General features: G+C 37.7%; 2 protein-coding genes and 1 pseudogene across 16 annotated transcripts in view; 2 read left to right on the top strand and 1 right to left on the bottom strand.

The window, feature by feature from the left end:
• LOC124103256 (terminal uridylyltransferase 7) overlaps window positions 1-22,956 on the top strand; it is a 67,335-nt gene that overhangs the window by 35,783 nt on the left and 8,596 nt on the right. For 3 of the 15 annotated variants that reach the window (XM_046459762.2, XM_046459763.2, XM_046459764.2), the window contains exons 18-20: window positions 220-323; window positions 1,224-1,313; window positions 1,719-5,662. In XM_046459762.2, the coding sequence (XP_046315718.1) occupies window positions 220-323; window positions 1,224-1,313; window positions 1,719-1,940 (416 nt within the window). In that variant the 3' untranslated portion in view covers window positions 1,941-5,662. Of the gene's footprint in view, window positions 1-219; window positions 324-1,223; window positions 1,314-1,718; window positions 5,663-5,980; window positions 7,354-22,956 lie in introns of those variants that run through there. The other 12 variants (XM_058584089.1, XM_058584092.1, XR_009228265.1 and 9 more) reach the window with 11 other exon arrangements.
• Window positions 14,848-22,403, bottom strand: LOC124103258 (NBAS subunit of NRZ tethering complex). Its single transcript, XM_046459768.2, has 3 exons — window positions 22,226-22,403; window positions 16,003-16,188; window positions 14,848-15,099 (listed from the first exon to the last, which is right to left on the bottom strand). Exons 1-3 carry the CDS (start codon window positions 22,274-22,276, stop codon window positions 14,863-14,865), a joined length of 474 nt encoding a protein of 157 aa, XP_046315724.2. The 5' UTR covers window positions 22,277-22,403; the 3' UTR covers window positions 14,848-14,862.
• LOC131424758 (uncharacterized) lies at window positions 16,411-21,003 on the top strand (annotated as a pseudogene).

Genomic DNA, 22,956 nt, shown 5'->3' with positions numbered 1-22,956 from the left:
TCTGTTTTGGTGTTTATCAAACTAATAATCTCACATACATGCATGCATACACGCGTGCGCGCACACACACACAAAAGGTCCATTAAGTTCTAGTTCAATACAGTGAAACAAGCCTAAGTTATGTTACATCATTTATGTTTATGTTGAAATATTAGCTTACAAACCATTTTTTATTCCCAGCTACTGTATTTAATCATACTATCTTATTTCCCAATCTAGGTCTGAGAAACATCTTACCTATTACAACAGCAAAGGTGCCAATTGTGAAGTTCTTCCATTCAAGAAGTGGTCTGGAAGTAGATATCAGTTTGTATAACACATTGGTAAGATTTTTTCAGGGCTTTTTCTTTAAAAAGATTAAAGAGAATAACTGCCCCTTTTTAAAAACCTCAAGTTAAATGAGCCATTTATTTCATGTTTCTTATTCTTTGGAGAGATTTTTATGAGTACTTGCTATGTGCTTGATGATGTTCTGAGGATAGGGATAGAGAATTTAGTTAATATGAATATTTACTTGAGCTGGAGAAGTAGGTCAATGATAGAGCACTTGCCAGTATGCATGAGACCCTGGCTTCCATCCCCAGTGCCACAAAAATTTTTAAAAACAAAGTATGCTATTCAACAGTTGGGGGAAAAAATAAAAATAAAAAAATTATATATGTATAATTATTATTATGTATTATATATGTGTATATATATATATACATATATATACACACACACACACACACACACATATTACTATTCTCTTCACTTAAAATGAGATCAGAGTGGCAAGCTTTTTTGTTTGGCTTGAATTTTGTGGTAATTTTGTGGTGGTGGTGTTTTTGGAGAGAACTATGTAACCATGGTGTCAGTCTTGCTTCAGGATTTTACAAAATTTTTCTGGTCCCTGAGATAATTTAATTGAAATAATGCCATGGAGCAAAGAGAAACTTTATATTTACTTAAAGGAAACTAATTGTTTATTTTAATAGCTCCTTATTTTCTAGAACTTCAAAGTAAGGACATATTAACATAATGGAAGTCATGAGAACATGTTACTACAATTCTTTGTTTTTATCTAGTAAATTAACAAAGTGTGTCTTTGAAAAGAAAAGGTAATCTCAATCTCAATATGTTCTTCCTAAAATTAATTGCAAGTGACCATTTCCAGAATATTTCAGCTTAAAATATTTTTTCATCTAATTGATAGCCTTATAGTGTAATTTCCCTTTTAACAGGCCCTTCATAACACAAGGCTTTTATCTGCTTACTCAACCATTGATCCCAGAGTGAAATATCTGTGCTATACCATGAAAGTATTTACAAAGGTGAGTAAGCTTCTTGTTGTGATTTGTCAGGAAATTGCATTGCATCTTCAAATCTTGTTGAAAACAAAATCTGTATTTTTTAATGAAAAATAACCATGTCAGATGCTTCCTGTAACTTTGGGAAGCCCTATACAGGCAACTAAATTTTTGTTGTCTTAAATTTTACATAATAATCTGATCTTGCTTCTGGTTAATAGTTCACTGCTTCATTGGGTTCAGTTTGGTTTGAATTGGGTTGGTTCATTTCATTGGGATATTTTAGATTTTGACAGTGTGATTTTTAGAAAAGGTAGAGGGTGGGATCTCACAAAAATCAAAGGGAAATCCATAGAGGAAAAGGACCGAGGGGTGAGAGGGAGGGAGGGGAAAGTGCTGGGGAGTGATATTGGGCAAATTATGTTACAGGTGAACCATTTGATAGAATCACTGGCAGGCAGTAAAGACAGGAAAGCAAGTCTTTCTGTGGAAGCAAGTGAGTGGGAACTAGTAGAAATATTATTAGGAAAAGGCGCACAAGTCAATAAAATGTGGCTGGTAGAGAAGAGGAAACGTGGCACAACACATCAAGGGAACACGGATTTGGCAGAAAAACCTAGCAACTGCTATCAACACTCTCACCCTACATGACAGTAAGTGCTCCTCACAACTCTCTGCTGAGAGTCCCAACCTGACACTCTCAGTGCCTTCCCACAGTGCCCTGAATTTCAGCGAATGTTCCAACTTGAACATAAAGCCTCATTATTTTTAAAATGATTGATCTCTCTGGTGTAAATCTATTTGACAACTATTTGGTGAAACTTTCAGAGATTACACTGCCTTCTTAGGCTTCAAACGAGAGTGAGAAGTCAGGTATAGACTACCTAAAGTCATTCGTCAGAGCTACCTTTCATTAATGTACACCTTCAGCAGTAATCTTTTTAAAATTATCATTCTGTAGCATGGTCATAGATACCAAAGAACGCAGTGTACTTCCTTTGTGAATTGACATTGAATAAGTGATTATTCTTTTCAATGATTTGGTCTAGTTCACTTAGGACCAAGACAGGAGGCATCAAGCTGAGAACCATCGAGTTTCCCACCCAGCTCATTGAAGCAGAAATCCTTCAAGGACTTACTCTCTGAAAAACAGGTTAGGGAGTAGCCTCTGCATCACGTTGCCCTGTATAGAAGGAAATTCTGAAATCCTTCACACTGAAGTTTTTAAACCGTGGGTAATAACACTTTGCTGCAAAATGTCTATAATACAATCCATTTTACCTGCCTTTTGCTGCCTACTGAAGGACATGACTGTTAGAGGCATACTTGCTATATACTGCCATTCTTTACCAAGGATGTGAAGGAGAGACTGGCCATACTCGCATAGGTCTGAGTAATACCAAGTTCCCTACACAAAGATGCCCAAGCCCAACTGAAGAAGGGAGGTACTCAGTACTACTCGACCTCCATCCAGCTTTACCATTAACAGGATGAATGCTGAGATCCTTTCTTAATGGTCAGAACTTAGAACTTTGACAAGGAGAAAGGAATGACCGGGATGTACAAATCACCAATGTTTCTGTAACCTAACAGGCAGAATGTAAGATATATCACTTCTCTAAAAAAATGAAAACTGAGACAAGACTGGCAACCCAGCTGCAAGTAGTGCTGTAGTGACGGGGCTGGGCTTGTCAAAAAAGGGAACACAGATCATAGAACTACAGAAACAGAGCTAAAAGGCCTTCCAATTAAATATGATAGAAGGAACTCTACATTTATCTCTACTCCTTTCCAAACTCCATTTAAAAGACAGTAAGTGAAACAGCAAAAGGAACTGGGGGTGTACACACAAGGAACAGAGAGAAAGGAGACAACAGTGGATAAGAGATGCACAGAAAATCTGGAGATGCAAATTAGGTGGCTATAGACATAAAGTAGAGAAGTAACAACTGCAAGAAGAATGGGAAGCCAGCACATATGCGGAAAAAGGAATGCCAAGGGCTGGAAGCAGCAGGTATTTCTGAAAACATAAGCACACGCGTGCACACCAGTTATAGTCCTTTTATCTCATACAGGCAGTCCACTCTTCCACACCTGGAAGAACAGAGGGACTTCATACTGTAGACAACTGGATTAGGCACACCCCAGTACTAAAAAGTACAAGACATGTAGATGGAAAGGGCGGAAAAGGGGTACTATTCTGAGTTAACAAAAGATAAAACACTTGTTAGCATTTTAGGGTCTCACCCATTTAAATATCCTTTCCTGACCACGTTAAGGTAAGGTTCACCTAGAAACAAGCCTGCTCTCTACGAATACAAGGCTTTAAATCAGCTGTTTAGGGCTTTAACTATAAATTACTCATCAAGAATAAAAACAGAAAAACATTCCTAAGAATAAAGGCGTAAACAATAAAATATGAAGAACCAGAAACTGAGGTGAGATCAAAGACAGCAGAAGAACGTGTATCCATGCATCTGTGAAACAAGATGGGGATTTTTTTTTTTAAATGAACAAGTTCTTAGAATTTAAATTAAAAAGGTAAAAACAAATTTTAAAATTCAAAAAACTGAATTATAAAATTAAAACTAAAGAAATATCCCAGATCAAAGGTGAGAAACAGAATGAAAAGGGCAGTAAAAGGTCTTAAATGAGAGCTACAGTTACAAAATTCACAGATCTAACTTTTGAAAAACAGGAATTTGAGGAGAAAAGTACAAATAAACTCGTTAAGGAAAAAAAATATATTTCCCACAGGACTGAAAGTTGTGAGCTTCCAGAATGGAGTAGACTAGTCAATGAACAACACAACAAATTCAGACTTGCAAGAAAATATTTTTAAGGTATTTCAGAACACTAAGGACGAGGATAAGATAGTAAACCCTGTAGAAAGGAAGAAAACCACACGTAAAGCACTATGATTCAGAATAGCACGGGGCTTCTCAATAACCTGGAGGAGACAAGAGCAGTACCTTCAGACCTTGCAGGAAAAAGATCGTGCACCTATAATTGCACACACACACAGTCTGGCCTTCTATCTACTGGAAGGGTGTGATCATGGTATTAGAAAGATTGAAGGACAAAGAATAGGCGATTATCCAATCCAGGGAAAACAAACTTGAATCAAAAGGAAACAAAACCACCTAACTCTGTGTAAACAATATTGCGTAATTGTGGGTTTTTTTGAGAGAAGAGAGAATTTTTTTAATATTTATTTTTCAGTTTTTCAGTGGACATAACATCTTTTATTTTTATGTGGTGGAGGATCGAACCCAGTACCACACGCATGCCAGGCGAGCGTGTTACCACTTGAGCCACATCCCCAGCCCAATTGCATAACTGTAATGACAAAACAAATAGGAGGAATACAAACAGAAAAAGGAAAGCATTTCCATAAAAGCATACCAAGAATGATCTAAAATTGCAATATTAACAAGCCTAATATTAAGATAATAAAAATCATGAAAGTTGTCTGTTTTTATGAAGGCAGGTATTTAAAGATGAAGAAAGGAGGCCATGAATAGTTGTCTACTATCAGTCTTAAATTGCCTGGTTTCAACTGTGTTCATACATTACATCATTTTTAAAAATTAAGAGGGGATCATGTCCCTCTGGACTCCTGTATTTTACAACAGCACCTCACTTCTTTTTTTTCAATAACAACTTTCTATAGGGAAAAGACCAACTGACTTGCAGAAAGTTCTTATTTTCTTCATGGCTATTTAAATTGTCTTTCTAATTCCTGTTTCAACTATAGAAGTTTGGCCGAAAAGTGATAGATCCAGAGTGAACAATTCTAGCACAATTACTCCTCAGGGCACTGAAATACCAGGTCCTTCATGCTGCATCACATCAGAAAACAGACATGCGATGTCAGGCTATTGGACTATAAGTGATGCCAGCCTGGCTAAGGTGGCTAGGAAAATGGCAGTCAGACCTTGCCTTTATAAATGTAAATTTCACCTTTAAAAATAAAAGAAAAATAGTCGCTGGGATAATGCTTTACTATATTGCTTTACCATTAATTTTTCATCTGATTTTAGTACTATTAATGACTGCATGATAATTATTTCACGGTGAATTGCAAAACAGGTGTCTACTTTCATAAAAAATATTTTCTAGAAAGGACAAGAGACAGACAAGGAAAGAAAAAATGGATAAGGAGCTTTCCTGTTTAAGTATCTCATCTTGCAAATAAGAAAATTAATGACAAGAGGTTAAATGACTGAAGTTACAAAGGCTTAGAACAGGCCTGCTGACTTTCCCTTCCTGCTCTTTCAAGTGTTGTAAGCAACGTGAATTCTTTTCCAGATGTAAAAATTGTATTATATGCTAGATTTTTAAAAAGGATTAAAGGAATGACTGTTACCTGACTTCCAATTTGCATCCAACTCAATAATCAAAAAGCACATACATAAGATTCCATTTAAACATAAAAGTACTTAAAAATTATACACATTCATCCATCACTAGTACATGTCCCCTGAGGACTAACACAGGTAAGCACCAAGAACAATTCACAGAATAAATACACTTTTAGCAGATAAATATGACAATTAAAACACAACTGAAAACAAAATCAATCAGTACCAATCCACTAATGAAAAGATTTTGGGTGTGGGGGATACCAGGGATTGAACCCAGGGGCACTCAACCACTGAGCCACATCTCTGTTTTTTATTTTGCTGCAGCCTCCTGAGCCACTAGGATTAAAGGCATGTGCCACCACATCACACCCAGCTAAAAAGAATTTTTTGTGGTAATGACATTTTTATTTTTTAACAGATAATTATCAAGTTTAACAAAATTATATAGTAGTTTAAAATATACTAGAACTTCCCATATAATGGTAGAAGAACATGAGTTTAGCTCTACACAACAGGATTGCAGATGATTTTATTTTTCTCTTTGTATTTCTTTCACATTCCAAAAATTCTCTATGATGAATATTTGGGGAAGCAATGTTTTCATTTTAAATGTTAGAATAAAAGGACAGTAAGATTGGCCTATGGACTCTTACCCATATCCTCTTTGTGGCAGACATTCTAAGATGTCATAGCAAAGAGAGAGTTGATCATTTCGTTCACAGTTATAGATGCACTCTAGTGATATTGCCATCAGCTGATCCTGATCAGGAATAATTTTTTGCTTCAGCTAGAAAAAATAAAGCATTTTGTACTAAATGTCAATAGATTCACAGTCTGTTTCTCCCTAGCCCAGTACCACTGCCAATAGAATATTAAATAGTGCAATTAATCAGCCACAGAAACAAATCTTGATTTTTGTTCAGCTTAAAGACTTTGGGGTCTTTAATAATTCTAAATGAAATCACATTTTAATTACAGAATCAGCTAGAAAAGATAATTTGTAACCCATAAGCTTTGCATCTGCTGAAAACAGACTTGTCAATTTATGACCCTTTCAAGGTAAAGCAGAGAGGAAAAGCACAGTGAACTGAAAAGGCAATTTATTAAAAATAACATTTCTAACCCTGGAGCCAAATTCTTTGGGTTCCAATTACAAACATAAAATTCCTTAACTAATATTTTAAAATGCTAGACCCTATTTTTTTTCAGTATGTATTATACATTATTCATTTAACTACACAGTACTGACATTCTGTTCAGAAGTCCAACTGTAATGTAGTTGTATACAAACCACATAACATAATCTATTTCTGATGCAGAAAAATGACCACTTCAGGCCACTTTCTATACAGCATACACCATTTCTCCCTGCAAACCACAGATTTCCATTCTTGCAGTATTTTCTGATACACAAAAATAACCGATTTGTTCCTTGTTTTACTCCTCTATTGTGGTGAGCCGCTTCTGCCGTTTCTGCAGATTATGGTCGCCATTACAAGATGACGCTGGCTCCGCTGTGGTCTGTGACAAACAACTCCTTATCTGGGAGAGTTGGCACATGATTTTTCACCACCCTGTGAGAAAGCTCCACGCGGCATCTTTGCATTGGGGCTTGGGATGCTTTATTAAGGCTGGGAGGGGCATCAGAGAGAGAGAAGAAGAAATATCAAGGGCCTGAATAAACTGTTGAAAGAAGATTCCCGAGTTGCGTCTTCCTTGCGGGCAAGGGGTCGCGACACTCTATAAAACAAATATTAACAACACCTTCCTAAGGGGGGGTAGTGAAGGCTAAATCAACTATTAAATGTGGAAGACATTATTATCAACACAGAAACTAAAATGAAAGCTTCAGAGAATTAGGTAAATAAATACATGCAGAGCACTTACACTTTACCACCACAGAAACCAAATGAAAGCCTGAAACTACTTTCTTAAGAGTTGTTTTCAACAAAAAGTAAGTTTAGGATAATTTCTGTAATAATGATCTCTTGCATTTCAGCATTTTAGTAGAAACTCCCCAATATACACAAAACAGATGGGAAAGTGATGGGAAGAGCTGCCAAACAAAGGCATTTTCTTAGAAAACTTAAGTCAATATTTGTTTCTATTGGGGATTAAACCCAGGGCCTCCCTCCTACATGCTAATAACATTCTACCACTGAGCTGCACCCTCAGGCCCTGGTCTTCAGCTTTCCCTGCTCTCCCACTCCCACTGCAGAAGATGGAACTTTCTTTGACAGCTGCCAAAGAGGCCTTCTGTTGTTCAGCCTGAGTTTTCAATAGTTTAACTACTCCCAATTTTTCATTACCTCTCTATAGGGGGCACTATGAACTGAAGTATGTCCCCCACTTCCCCCTAATGTTGACACCCTAACCCTCAATGTGGTGCACACCTTTCTTCCTCTTTCTTGCAAGCCAAAGGACATGTAACCACAGGACAATGGTAGCCACCTATAAGCCATGAGCATAGGGCTCAGAATGAAATCTACCTTACAAGTACCTCAATTTTGAACTTTAAGTCTCCAGAGCTATAGGAAATAAATTTCTATTGCTTAATTAAAAAAAAGAAAAAGAAAAACTCAAATTAATGGATGCAAATAAAAAAAAAACATTCAAGGTTACCAGGGAAACAAAGTTTTCTAAAGCAGCTGAGTCAAAAGATTTACATACATGTCCACAGGTATTAAGAAAACACTTATCGTCATTAAGTTGGCACTAACATCTGACAAAGGATTGCCCACAGCCGAAAAGTGATTAACTGGTAACGAAAGGACAAGAGAACAATAAAAATGGGTATTATTATAAATTAACAAAAATAACTTTTCTTGGTTTCTTATTTTGTGCCAGCTTCCAGTTGTAAGTGCTTGCATGCATTAATTTATAAATCCTCATAACAACCCTCTAAGATTATTGCAAGTCTTATTTCCATTGTACATTAAGGGAAAACCAAAGTGCCGAGAGATCAAATGATTTGCTCATGCTTGTAAAGCTAGGAAGTGGCAAAGTCATGATTCAAATCCAGACCATTGGCTCGAGAGCCAAAACTAAGCAACACAAGCTCTCACAATCCTGCAGGGGACTTTGACCTGCATGCAGGGAGACTGAGGAGACTGGGGGGAATATGGTAATAACTTGCATATGGTAAGAGCACACCCCAGGAAGATGAAACACTCAAACTAGATTTAGTCAAGGAACAATTTGGGAAACCATCTGAAAACAAGCCCAAATCCTTGATGTTTTATTTGATCTTCAGGCTTCCTGCCATGGACACATTTTTAAGTTCAATGTTCTAGAGTTTGTACTTAATCATATATACTCAAAAGTTTATGCTAAAAAATCCTTTAGTAGTCTTTCAATGTGAAGGGTCAAGAATGAACTTCTCACTTTTTATCCAAAAACCTTCATGGTTACCTGCCAGCCCATCTTTCTAGTGCCAAGAACCACTTACCCTACAGAAAGTTTTGTTTTACCCAAATTAAATTCCAGGAGGCACTAGGCATCTGTGGGAATTGACTCCAGAACCCTTGCTGATACCAGAATCTGCAGATTCTCAAATCCCTTATGTAAAATGACATAGCATTTACATATGATTTTCACATATCCACCTGTATATTTACTTGATCTCTAGATTACCTATAATACCTAAAACAATGTAAATGCTAGGTGAATAGTTGCTATATTGTAGTTGGAGAATAATGACAAGAAAAAGGTCTATGTGTGTTAAGTACAGATTTTTTTTTTTTAATGTTTTGATCCACGGTTGGTTGATTCCCATGGTAGGTTAATTCTAAGCACACAGAGATTTGAGCAATGGATGCAGAGCCCATGGACACAGAAGGCTGACTATACTTGCTGTAATCTAAATTCTATATAAGCTTGATTATGTCTACTTGTCTCAGTCCACTTCTACCTGGAATGTCTTCTCAAGAACATATGTTTACATGATAATAGAATGAATCAGATATTATTACCCTATGTGCATATATGATTACATGACCTGCATAACTCTACATCATGTGCCTCACAAGAATGAGAAGTTACAGTCCATTTATGTATGATTTGTCAAAATACATTCTACTGTCATGTATAAATTATTAGAATAATAAGTGAAAAGAATATAGGTTTACCAACTGTCCTATACCTACCTAGCAATTTAGTTTTATTTCCATTTGACTGACTTAAAGTGGACTTTCCCAAGTGTCCATGGTCCCTGCATAGGTTCAATACATGCTAGTTCATTTAAAAAAATATTACTCTTATACAAAGATCTCCTTTTCTCTATATATTCTTATGGTACTTATTCTTCTCTTACAACATTCAGCATATGTTCCTTAATACAATCTATTGTGTACATTAATCAGTGCTCAAATTTATAAGACACTTTTCCTTATGCCTGTCAGACTCCCTACATGAAGTCTTACAGTAGACAAGCTAAGACACACTTGTTCTTATCTTCATCCTCCTTTTCTCAACTTCTCAGTGGTCACTATTAAACCATCTTTTGCCCTTTCTTAAACTAAAAGAATATAGTCCATGCAGGACATTCTAACTTGACACAATGAGCCTTCCAAACATGGGCATCTCAAGTCTGCATTGCAAAGCAAGGTAAAATGCAAGAGAATCAATTTCAAAAACTAAAAACTTAAAATTATACATTATAGACATATAGAAAAGAACACGGATGATAAGATAGAATACCTGGAAAACACCAGAGAGTCAAGCAATATAAGAAGTCAGTGAGGAATAATACAAACTTCACACGCAGCATCAAGAGCTTTCATATTCACACATGAAAAAAAAAAAAACAAGAAATGAGGGAAGAGAAAACTTCACTTTGTAAGAGGGACAGAAAATTAAAGACTTAGGAATAGATTTAACAAAAAAAATATGCAAAACATCAAAAATTTTAACCACTCCTGAAACATTTAAAAAAGGCAAACAAATAGAATAAAATATTCTACTTTTGAAGAGGGTGACTGAACATTAATAGTTATGTTAATTTATATATTCAATATAATCACAAGGAAATACAAATAAGCTGTCAGGAAATTAGACAAGCTGATACCAAAGTTTAAAAGGAAAAAAAAAATATCCAAGAATAACTTAAAAATTAGTTGGGGAAAAAAAACTACAAAGGAATACTATCCTCAGACATTAGACCATACTCCAGCCAGGCACTGAGGCACATGCCTGTACTCCCATTGGCTCAGGAGGCTGAGGCAGGAAGATCTCGCGTTCAAAGCCAGACTCAGCAAACGCATGGCACTAAGCAACTCAGTGAGACCGTGTTTCTAAATAAGATACAAAATAGGGCTGAGGGTACGGCTCAGTTGCTGAGTGCCCCCGAGTTCAATCCCAGGTACCAAAAATAAATAAATAGTCCCAATTCTCTGTAATTAAAACAACACTCTACTAGGACATGGACAGACCATCAGACTCTCTTCCTAGAATTCTTGCTAGTCCTACATCAGACCTGCCCTGCCTATTCTCCATGTCTTTTCACTTTATGTTCTACATTGCAGATAATTTCTTAAATTGTGTTCCAAATTTCAATTCTTTCTTAAATTGTCTTCAATTCCTTTGAATTCCTCCATTTAAATTTTTGCTTTTATTATAATTTCAATTCTATAAGTTCTAAATGGCTTATTTTCAAATCTCAGCTCATTTTTTTCAGTTTCTCCATTCCTTCTCATGTCTTTGTTTCCTCATATCTTAAGGATTGAAAATATGTATTTCATAGCCTATATCTGATCATCTATTATCAGAGTGGAAGGAGAGCAAGGTTCTGCCCACTCAATCTTGCCTATAGATATTTTCCTTGGGTTTTGTAAAACTGAATTGTAAACTCATCTTCAAGATTTATCTGTAATATTCTTACACATCTGTTCAAATGTGAGTCCCTCAAAGAAGTTTTGCTTTTGCTATCACCAAGAGAACCAGGTCCAGTTTTATCACAGATAACAACAGATTTGACTTAACACTGCTCTGTTAGAGGGCTGCCCATCCCCACCCCACTAATGAAAAGTACATGCCAGCACAGTCACGCCTCTTGGCGGTCTTCACGTGCCAATGGGTAGGAAGTTTTCTATTCTGCACTTTCACTGACAATGCCGCAGTTAGGAGTAGAACAGAAAATCACACCCCCACCCACGCAACCACTAACTTCTCCTGAGTTTCTCTGACTTCCTTCTGCTTCACTTTTGGCCAGCAGGAATTCCCCTTACTTTCTCTGAAGCTCAGCACCACAGGTAAAAATATTTTTAATAATTTAATGACTAATTTTAAATACTTTAGAGTAAAAGAATTTTCAGAACATTTAGTCAATGATGCTGTCAGAAACAACATTATTTCTATCTTTATGTTTTATTCTACAGTAAATATTAAATTAGAAAATATAATTTTAAAACTAAAATTGCCCACTGAATTATGTAATTAGAAACAAACTTAAAAGATGGTACTTTAACAAAGCTAAGAAGTAAATTCCCATTGGTTAAAAGAAAGGACATTTGAAACAGTGGTTCCCAGCCCTGGCTTTCCATCCAAATCACTGGATAAATTACTAAAAGTATACCCAAGACACCCCCCCCCCAATTCTACTCCATTGTATCTGGAAAAGGCATAGAAACTCTTTTTTAATGTGTACATGGTTCTGATGTACAGACACATTCAAAAGTCACCAGTTTGGAAGACAGAAAACACTGAGAAGGCAGGAGATTGTGTCCCCATGACATTAATGCCCAGAACTGCCCCCCTCAAGTTTCACTTTCCAATGACAGATTCAGTCACAGAGCAATGGCTTACAATCAGAAGAGTGTTTTAGGAGTTATAAAGTAGAATAAACTTTGAGGTACACGAGGTGATTTAGAAGGACCTCGTCAGGCAGGTGCAGAGGAGTTTCAAGACCTTCCTTATCATTGTTGTGACCTTGGCTCTTAAGTATTAGCTTCCCTCTTCCCATGAAAGAATTGCTCTTCTCTGACCTTTAGTGTCAGGCTTGGCCATCAGACTTTCTTCTGCCAGGGGAAAGTGAGGAAGCAACTTGAGCCCCTTTTTTCAGCTAAAGTTTTAAAAGCCACTGGGAGTCTACTATTGTTTTCCTGGGCCACAGGATAGAAAATAATTTTTCTGCCTCATTTGCCAAGTAAATAACACATGGAACACAGCAGAAGCCCAACTGTAGCAGATATGACACTTGTGAGAAAAATCATATTTGCTGTTGCACGGTATTAACACAGAGATCATTTGTTAATGCAGCATACTTGATCTAAGCTGTCTGATACAGAAGCCATTGCTGCTGTTAAATTATTAAAATACTCTGTGCATCATTCATGGCAGATCTAAGGTACCTTCTTTTCATAAAAAATTAAGTGAAATACAAACAATACTCCCAGTACAATCTTAGTCAAGTAAATAAATATAGACAAGTGATCTAAAGCACCCCCAATGAAACCAAGTTTCAATCCTTCATTCCTACATTTGTTCTGCCAAAGTGAATGGAGCTCTTGTTCACTACTAGGCAGCATGCTATTTCCTGGTAATAAAGAGATGAATGACATACAGAGAAGGAATAAAGGAAAGAAAGACAAACATGAACAAATAATCCCAACACAGTATGATAAGGGCTATAATAGAAGCAAATACAAAGACCTGTCAGAGCACAGAGAAGTCAAGGAAGATTTCACAGTAGAGAGAATCTAGAAGAGCAGGACTTGAAGGATAGGCAGTTATTTGTGAAGTGAATGAAAAGGGGGAATCACCATTCTAAACAAAGGAAATATGACATAAAATAGAGAAAGCCAAGAGTGAGCCTGACAGGGTGAAGAGTCGAGAAGTTCACTGTGAACGGTCTCATTCTCCTGGAGAGAAACAAGGCTGGAGAGTCAGGCTGGAGAGGCAGGCTTCTGGAAGCACAGGCCCTGAAGCTTCTCTGCTTTGATGTTCACATGTTTCAACAAAGGCAAATGACTGTATGGTTTATTCAAAAGGTTCATGCTAAATTGCCAAGTAGAAACAAAAAGCTGACTACAAACAAAGGATTTACAAGATTCTGTGAGGAAGAAGTATCACAAATAAGATTACTGGAAAGAATTTAAAGTTGCTTCTTTCTTCCTCATAAAACATTCATATTCAATCTATCCTGCTTCTCACATGGTATTCTGCTGCCATAAGCAACCCACCTCAGCTCACAGTAAACCACTGCACATTTAAAACCAGAATACTAAGTGCAGACTGCTTATGAGAAGATGGAAAATTTTAAGTAACCAATGAACAGACATTTCTGACAGACCTTTTAGAAACCAAAAGCATACAATGTAGCATGTTTTTCCTTTAAATTTTCATTATACTGCTCTATGACCATAAATCTTAGTGGACTTAGGAACAAAGCATAGGGCAAGAAAATAGTCTCAATGCGAATTTTAAATTCGAAGAAGTCTGAAATGCTTTCTGCTTGAACCCAAATATAATGTTTTGAAAATTACTACAAAGTCAGGACTCAAGTGACCATGCCATCTTGCTTGAGTGCCCCTCAACAGAAAAGGAGGCACTATCGCTAGAAATAGCATATTTGATCTGTGGCTAAATTAAGACACTGTCAAATGCAAAGGTATGCTGTACTTAATAAAATGACTTTACCATCAGTCAATGTGAACCCTTTAGAAATTCAAAGTTATACAGTACTCTTTAAGTAGATATAACAGTAATTAAGAATAATTACAAGATACCTTATAAGAGCATAAATATTTTCATAAACTATTTGAATGTACTCAAGGGCAGAAACCATCTCCTATTAGTGGTATCATACAGTGTAAAAGTTAAGAACAGTTGTGGCATTACAATACTGTATTTGAATGCAAGTTCTTCTACCTACTGTGTAACCTGGGCTAGTACCTAATCACTTTAGATCACAACTTTCCTTTCCTCTATATTAAGATAGTAAAAGTATCTATTTCATAGGATTATTAATCAAATATTTTAACACTTGAGACATGATAGGTATTGAATTCCTATCAACGATTCATCTTCTTGGTATTAACAATTTCCAACATATAGCAGATAGTTCACAAACTTTAAAACAAATAAAAATAAACAATTTTCTGAACTTTTGGAAAAAATTTTCACACTACACTACTGAAACACTTTTAAAGAAAGGCAGCCATTTCTGTATAAAAGGAATTATCTGCAAAGTCTTTTATAAAAATTTATTTTTAAAAACCTATTTCTATAAATTTAAAAAATGCAGGGAATTTTAAGTTAGAGTTTCTACTTACATCTGGTTTGGAATGCTGAAATATCTTCAGGGGAAATTTTAAATCCCCTTTAGCTAAAGTTACTAAATATTCTTTTAGTAGCTCATTAGCTACACCAGGAGACTGTTTCTCACAACGATGGAGAAACGGAACCATCCATTGGTAGGCACTTGTCACATATTTGTCCTCAGAACACTGAAAGAACATTAAAAAAAAAAAATTAGCATTAAATAGTGCATTATCCCACACGAGTCCTAAAGTTTACCAGTAGTCAGATGATGTTAAACAGAGGCTGTGCATACTTTCTAAAACAGACACTGCAGGTCACCACTTACATATGTACCAACAGGCATCAAAGAATGAGTCACCTTCTACCTGGGAATAGTGGGGGTACAGCAACAATACCACTGTGGCCCATCTGCTCATGCCACTACATAGTCATGAGGTCCTCCAGAGCAAAGAGGATACCCAGAAGAGGGAAGAGGAAGAATATGTGAACAGGCAGAGGAGGAGACTTTAGACCAAGAGGAAAAGGCACAAGAACAGAAGGAGGGAGAAGAGCAAAGAGGTCTGGAAAGGAGCTACATCTAGAAAAGTCCAGAATCCCTCCATTCCTTTCCTCTTTTCATTTTGCTCCTTTATATCCACCTTCACAAAACTTCAAATGACACTGATAGTTTTACTCATTATCCATAAAATTATGCAATCACTTTTTTAAAATTACCCCAAAAGATCTACCTAAGTCTCATAAGGGGAGTCCCACGTACAAAACAAACCAAGTTTCACTGGGTTGCTTAAAGGGAAAAGAAAGCAAAAAAAAAAAAAAGTGGGGGGGTCGGAGTGAAAAAAGGAGGATGGAAAAGAGGGGACAGATGATAGAGGAATGGAGAAAGAGAAAAGGCAAGCCAGGCATAACAGTCAACACAGCTTTACATCACTTCAGTAACATACCCATGACGTTTGATTTTGGGAGAAAAAAAGATCAGGAAACCTTTATGTACTCAGTTTTCAAGTTTGAAGAACATTTCATTTTTGGTTCAAGATTTATATTAGTCAAAGTACAGAGAATGCTTAAAAAAATGTTAAAATAAAACTTACACCATTCATCAGTAATCTTAGTTTTTCAATGTCTTTCATTTGCTGGAGTTCTTTCAAGGTTAGGGTTAAGTCACACCCAGCTTCATAAACCAGTGTTTCCAGAGTAACCAAATTATCACACAGAACTAGCAAACCAGGAATATGCCGCTCCATTCCAAGTCGAATAAGTGACAATGCACAGTCAACCTAAAATTGAGAACAACTGTAAGTTCCCAAGCTTAGACATTCTAAAGTAAAAACTTAGTACAGAATCTAATTCTTATGACCATTTTTAAAAATTCCATTAAAAATATTTTTTTTTACCATAAAAACAGAGTTCTTAAAAGACTTAACCAGCAAGAAATACTGAGGATAAAGATATTAAAGGAGTGGGGAGGGGCGGGGGTTGTGGCTCAGTGGTAGAGTGTCTGCCTGGCATGTGCGAGGCACTGGGTTCGTTTCCCAGTACCACATAAAAAATAAAGCACTCATGTTCATCTAAAAATATTTTTTAAAGATATTAAAGGAAAGATAACCATCTTAAATTTCTCACAACATATTAACAAGGAGAGGGAAAAAAATTAACAGATAGTAAGAAAGCCAAATTACTCTTACTTTACTACACAGCTCTGTTTCCAAGAAGAGCAACTATCCCCACAGCTTCCAGTTCAGACACTTTCCTTCCACAGTGCCTCCCATACAGAAGGCATTCAATAAATATATGCTGATTAACTAACTCTGGTACAAACATTTGACTCAATTCACTTAAGCTTCATCAGATAAAAAGCAAGGAATGATTTTCCTTTAGAGGCACAACAGAATGCCATTTGACCCATTCCTTGATAAAATTTATGGATTAACATTCTCTGACTCATGGAAAAACATCTGTCATGGCCTATGCCCATGATCTTTCACACTACCCTGAGTTTCTGGTTCCTAAATTATTTTTTGAGGGCTTACTGTGAGTTAACATCATTAGAAGCACTAAGAACACAAAGCTGAGTAAGTCGAGGCCTCTACCTTCAATGGTTCCTCAGTCTAGGAAGGAAAAACAACCAGCCAGTCAATGCTGGAAGGAGTGAGGCAAGTGCTGTGACTGACTGGGATCCAAAGAGCACTGAGCCCATCCTGAGGGTGTGCAGCTTCCCAGATGAGGAACTTGTAAATGGGCGCTGCAGAACCAATGGGGTTTAGTGAGGTGAAGCACAAGAGGGAGGGAGAGTAGCACGGGAGGCAGGGAGGCAGAGCGCACTGTCATCTAGCTCCACCAGACAGAATGGCGTGACCTGAAGGGCAGGAAGGCTGGAGTCCTAAAGAGGAAGGTGCCACATCAGAGGATAGTGTGACACTAAGGAATCTGCAGTTTATCCTGAAACAAAATATGACCCAAGGTTTTCCACTGAGGCCTGTCAAACAGATTTACACTTTGGAATAGTATTTACTGAATGACGAATTAATCAGGATGATGAACTGAAATTGCCTGGACTGAAAACAGGGAGACTAGTCATGAGAACTGCAGCTGCCAGCATGGGAGGAATCCTGACAGATATCCTGATTCACATACCCATTCACTAGCTACTTCACTCATTCATGTGGGATAAGTATTAGTTGAACACTTTCTATGTACTGGGCAAAAAAATAACAAGGAGCCAAACCATGACAGTGTAATTGAAGTCATTCAAGAGGAGAAAAACAATATTAGGAAACAAACTATGAAGTTTGGTCAGACCAGATGAGAAGCATGAGTAAGGAAGAGGAGTCAACAATAATGGCTTGGGTTTTTCCTTTAAGTCAAAGGGTGGGCACAAGGGATCATCAAAACTGAGAACCTTGAACTGAATGTGTTGCTGCTCAGGAGCTTGTGGATTATCTCAATGCAGAGACCCAACACAGATCCAAAAACAAGTAAACCAAACCCGCAGCTGAAGTAAATGTACATGGCTGGAGATTCTACTTGGGAACTGTCAGAACATAAATCAGAGTGGTGTGAGGTGAGAAGATCTGAATGGGCCACACTTGTAGACAAGAATTAGTGACAAGAGAAGCAATCTGAGAAATAGTGATAATGGACAAGCCAAAGAACGTGAGCCACAGGAGCAGACAAATTGCTAAGACGAGCACAAGAAAACAGTGGAATATTGTCACATACACCTAAGAAGAGATTTCAGGAAAGTAGTAAATGGTGTTAAAGGACAAGATGTTCAATGAGAAACAGAGGGAACTGGATATTAAGAGTTGGACTGTTAGCCTGAGTAGTATTGTAGAAGGATTCAGACTGGAAAGAGAAGAAAGCAAAAATTGAGAAAGTGATTATGAAGAGCAGAGTGACTATTTCTAGGCTGAGATGTGATGGAAACAAGAAGCTAAAACAAGAAGCCAGGAAGAATATGGATTTAACTTATTTTTCTAGTTATAAAAGAGGTAGGATTTGAACTTTCTGCCCTAAAAGTGGGTAGGGGTAGTAAGACCCATTGAAGAAGGAGAAATTAAAGACAAGGACAGGAGCAGAGTGAAGAAGTGGCGGTAAGAACGACCCCGGGTGGACCACAGCTGCACACAGCTACATCCATGCGTCTAACGCCTACATCCGCTGCCGTCACCATCCTGCGCAAGAGAAAGGCTGCAGGGGATGCTAAAGGAGATAAAGCCAAGATCTGCAAGTTGTCTGCTAAACCTGCTCCTCCAAAGCCAGGGCCTAAGCCTAAAAAGGACCCTCAAAAGGAGGGAGAGAGAAGGGAGAAGCTGAGACCAGCAAGGACGGGAATAACCCTGCAGAAAATGGAGATGCCAAAACAGACCAGGCACAGAGAGCCGAAGGAGCTGGAGACGCCAAGGGAAGTGTGTGCATTTTTGGTAACTGTGGCCTTCTGGGGACTGTACATGTTGAAATGCCATTTTTTTTTAAATCAAGTTTTATAAAAATGCAGAATTTTGTTTTACTTTTTTTTTTTTTAAGCTATGTTGTTGGCACACAGAACACTTCATTGTTGTTTTGGGGGGAAGAAGCACATGTCACTAGTAGATTGTCTCCAAAGCTGGATTGCTGTGGGGGAAAACACCTTTCTCTTCTAGTTTTGAGACAACTTCTTTGCAGTTCCAATATACCTCCTGCCCCACCTCACTTCCTATACACACACCGTCCCCACTATCAACATGGCCTCATCCCATCTAAGGCCACAGATAACATTCGATTCACATTTTGTGTTGTACATTCTATGGATTTGGACAATTGTATAATGACATTTATCCACCTTTATAGTATCATTAAGAGTACTTTCACTGCCCTAAAAATTCTGTGCTCTGCCTACTCCTCTAACCAGTGGCAACCGCTTATCTTTTTGTTGTTTCTATAATTCAACATTTTACAGAATGCAACACAGTGGAATTATATTCTAGGTAGCCATTTCAGATTGGCTTCTTTAACTTAGTAATATGCATTTAAGGTTCCTCTGTCTTTCATGGTTTGAGAACTCATTTATTTTTAGTGTTTAGTAATATTCCATTCTCTGGAACTATCGTAGTTCATCCATTCACTACAGAAGGGGTTATCAATTGTAACAAATGTACCACTAAAATGCAAGGTGTTAGCAATAAGGAAAATTTGGTGGGAGGAGTAAGGGTGTGTAGAACTCCACAGTAGCACACTAGTTTTCTATAAAGCTAAAATAGATTAAGCAGGAATTCAAGAACGCTACCATGTGGAAAACTGGACCTTCTCAGATACACAAAGTAGAAATGTAAACAAGGATCTACATCTTTCTTCCCTCGTGCTATTGCTCACCAGAACCTCTAGAATCAACCTTTCTGTCAAACTAAAGACTGATGGTGGGAGAGGAGGTCCAAAGCCAGGATGTGGGGAGAAAGGAAATGTCATCTACTGACCAAACCCTGAATGAGACTTTTAAAGTGCCTTTTACCATTCTTTGTTCTGAATTACCAGTCTGCTCTCTTAAGATGAAATCAACTATGGCTTACATTGACAGAGCACTCAATTACTAGCAGAACTAGGGTGAGGGGAGGGGCACAAGTGGTAGTGTTCCTTTGAAGTACTGGAGATTGAACCCAGAGGCAGCCTACCACTGAGCTACATCCGCAGACCCCTTTTTGTAATTTTGAAGCAGTGTTTCACAATCTTCCAGCCTCAGCTTCCAAAATAACTGATTACAGATACTACACTACCAAGTTCAGCCAATTGACAGAGTTTTCAATGTTCTCAAGTATATTTCTTTGTTCTCATGAACTCTGACTAGAACTAATGAAAAGAGAAAATTGAGGTGGTACAAAAAAGGTACAAAATCACAAAGTCTGTTAGTGGAAGAGTCAATATTCCTATTCAGCAACTTAAGCTCAGTATAATCCTCATCTCTCTGAATCATGCCTCCTCTCTGATGTAGTTATGGATCTCAGTAAAGGTCCATAAGCCTAAGAGAAATTGAGTCTAGTTTTAAGGAAAATAGTAGAAACAGCTTTGAACAGGGTTCCTGAAAGGCAAGATCACAATCAACCATATTACCTCACTGTAAAATGGGACTGGTCAAGCACTCTATGTAGAAAAAATTAATATTAATATTTACTGACATTAATATTAATGTCAGTAAATTAATACGTAGACAAACAGGAACAGAATGTTTTGCAGCTTATATTATAAAAGATTTAGAACTTTTCTTGCACATATTTGCTCTGTAAGAATCCAAAATAATGGTACAGAATAGAGGACACAGAAACCAATCCACAAAACTACAACTATCTTACATTTGATAAAGGGGCTAAAAGCATGCAATGGAGGAAGGATAGCATCTTCAACAAACGGTGCTGGGAAAACTGGAAATCCATATGCAACAAAATGAAACTGAATCCCTTTCTCTCGCCATGCACAAAAGTGAATTCAAAATGGATCAAGGAGCTTGATATCAAATCAGAGACGCGCCGTCTGATAGAAGAAAAAGTTGGCTACGATCTACAGTCGGTGGGGTCGGGCTCCAAATTCCTCAATAGGACACCCATAGCACAAAAGTTAATAACTAGAATCAACAAATGGGACTTACTCAAACTAAAAAGTTTTTTCTCAGCAAAAGAAACAATAAGAGAGGTAAATAGGGAGCCTACACCCTGGGAACAAATCTTTACTCCTCACACTTCAGATAGAGCCCTAATATCCAGAGTATACAAAGAACTCCAAAAATTAGACAATAAGAGAACAAACAACCCAATCAACAAATGGGCCAAGGACCTGAACAGACACTTCTCAGAGGAGGACATACAGTCAATCAACAAGTACATGAAAAAATGCTCACCATCTCTAGCAGTCAGAGAAATGCAAATCAAAACCACCCTAAGATACCATCTCACTCCAGTAAGATTGGCAGCCATTAGGAAGTCAAACAACAACAAGTGCTGGCGAGGATGTGGGGAAAAGGGTACACTTGTACATTGCTGGTGGGACTGCAGATTGGTGCAGCCAATTTGGAAAGCAGTATGGAGATTTCTTGGAAAGCTGGGAATGGAGCCACCATTTGACCCAGCTATTCCCCTTCTTGGTCTATTCCCTAAAGACCTAAAAAGAGCATGCTACAGGGACACTGCTACATCGATGTTCACAGCAGCACAGTTCACAATAGCAAGACTGTGGAACCAACCTAGATGCCCTTCAATAGACGAATGGATAAAAAAAATGTGGCATTTATACACAATGGAGTATTACTCTGCATTAAAAAATGACAAAATCATAGAATTTACAGGGAAATGGATGGCATTAGAGCAGATTATGCTAAGTGAAGCTAGCCAATCCCTAAAAAACAAATGCCAAATGTCTTCTTTGATATAAGGAGAGTAACTAAGATCAGAGTAGGGACGAAGAGCAGGAGAAGAAGATTAACATTTAACAGGGATGAGAGGTGGGAGGGAAAGGGAGAGAGAAGGGAAATTGCATGGTAATGGAAGGAGACCCTCAGGGTTATACAGTGGAGGGGGTAGAGAGAGAGGAGGGGAGGGGAGGGGAGAGGTGGGGAGGGGGGAGGGGGGAGGATGGGAAAGGCAGAAAAAAAAAAAAAGAATCCAAAATAAAAGCCACAAAAACTTTTGAGGCAAAGAATAAATGAACAAAAGTAATAAGAATCACTCATTCCATCCCTTGCAAATGACCTCCATGATTCCTGACCCTGCTATCCACATCCATTGCATACGCTGAGCCCTAAGGACCCAGCAACACTGCAGTATTACTGGGCAGCAGCAGTCCTCCCCTCACCTGCCTGGCGTGGTGTTCTATCTCTTCTGCTCTGCTCTGATACCAGTCCATAGCCTTCTCAACTGTAAGCTGGGCCGTCCTGAACCTCAGTAACTCAGGCTGTGCGGCATACAAAAATTCACTTTCATCTTGGAGACTCGGCTCAACAACCACTCTGCAAATCACAAAATGAACAATTAACAACTCATTGGAATGCTCGAAAAATATATAATTTTATGAACGAAAGGGGGAAATAGGTGACAAAGGGATTATGTGTGTGTCATTATGTGTTTTCTCTTATGTATTTGCATACTTACAGGAAGAGACACTTTGGGAGAATTTATTTTCCTACAGTTTTTCCCAATTTTAAAAATCATAAAACAATTGTGCCACAAATCACATAAGTATTAATAAAATCACCCTGGAAAGCAAACTGGTTAAATCAAAATCACGTGTGCTGGCCAGCCAGGCCTGGGTTAGCAAATTTCCCCCAGATTACTTCAATTTGAGTTGAAATTACAAAATCTTGTTTTCATAAACATAAAATAACGCCTCATTTAGGTTGGGAATATACCTCTACTAGGCCCTGGCATGGTAGCAATGCACTGGTGTGTGCCCAGTACAGGACTACTCCATAACATTCCCCACCAAATGAACAATAGTGAAAAATGAACAATACCTTAAAGGAACACACACAGGTATAACATCATGAGGACCACAAATTATAAGGAGTTTTTATGAGGATGATCAAA

The sequence above is a fragment of the Marmota monax genome, unplaced genomic scaffold (assembly GCF_021218885.2).
Source record: "Marmota monax isolate L192 unplaced genomic scaffold, Marmota_monax_Labrador192_F-V1.1 WCK01_AAM20220418_F8-fsc00729, whole genome shotgun sequence".
Taxonomy (NCBI): domain Eukaryota; kingdom Metazoa; phylum Chordata; class Mammalia; order Rodentia; family Sciuridae; genus Marmota; species Marmota monax.
The sequence above is the reverse complement of the archived record's forward strand: the minus strand, read 5'-3'. Positions and strand labels throughout refer to the sequence as shown.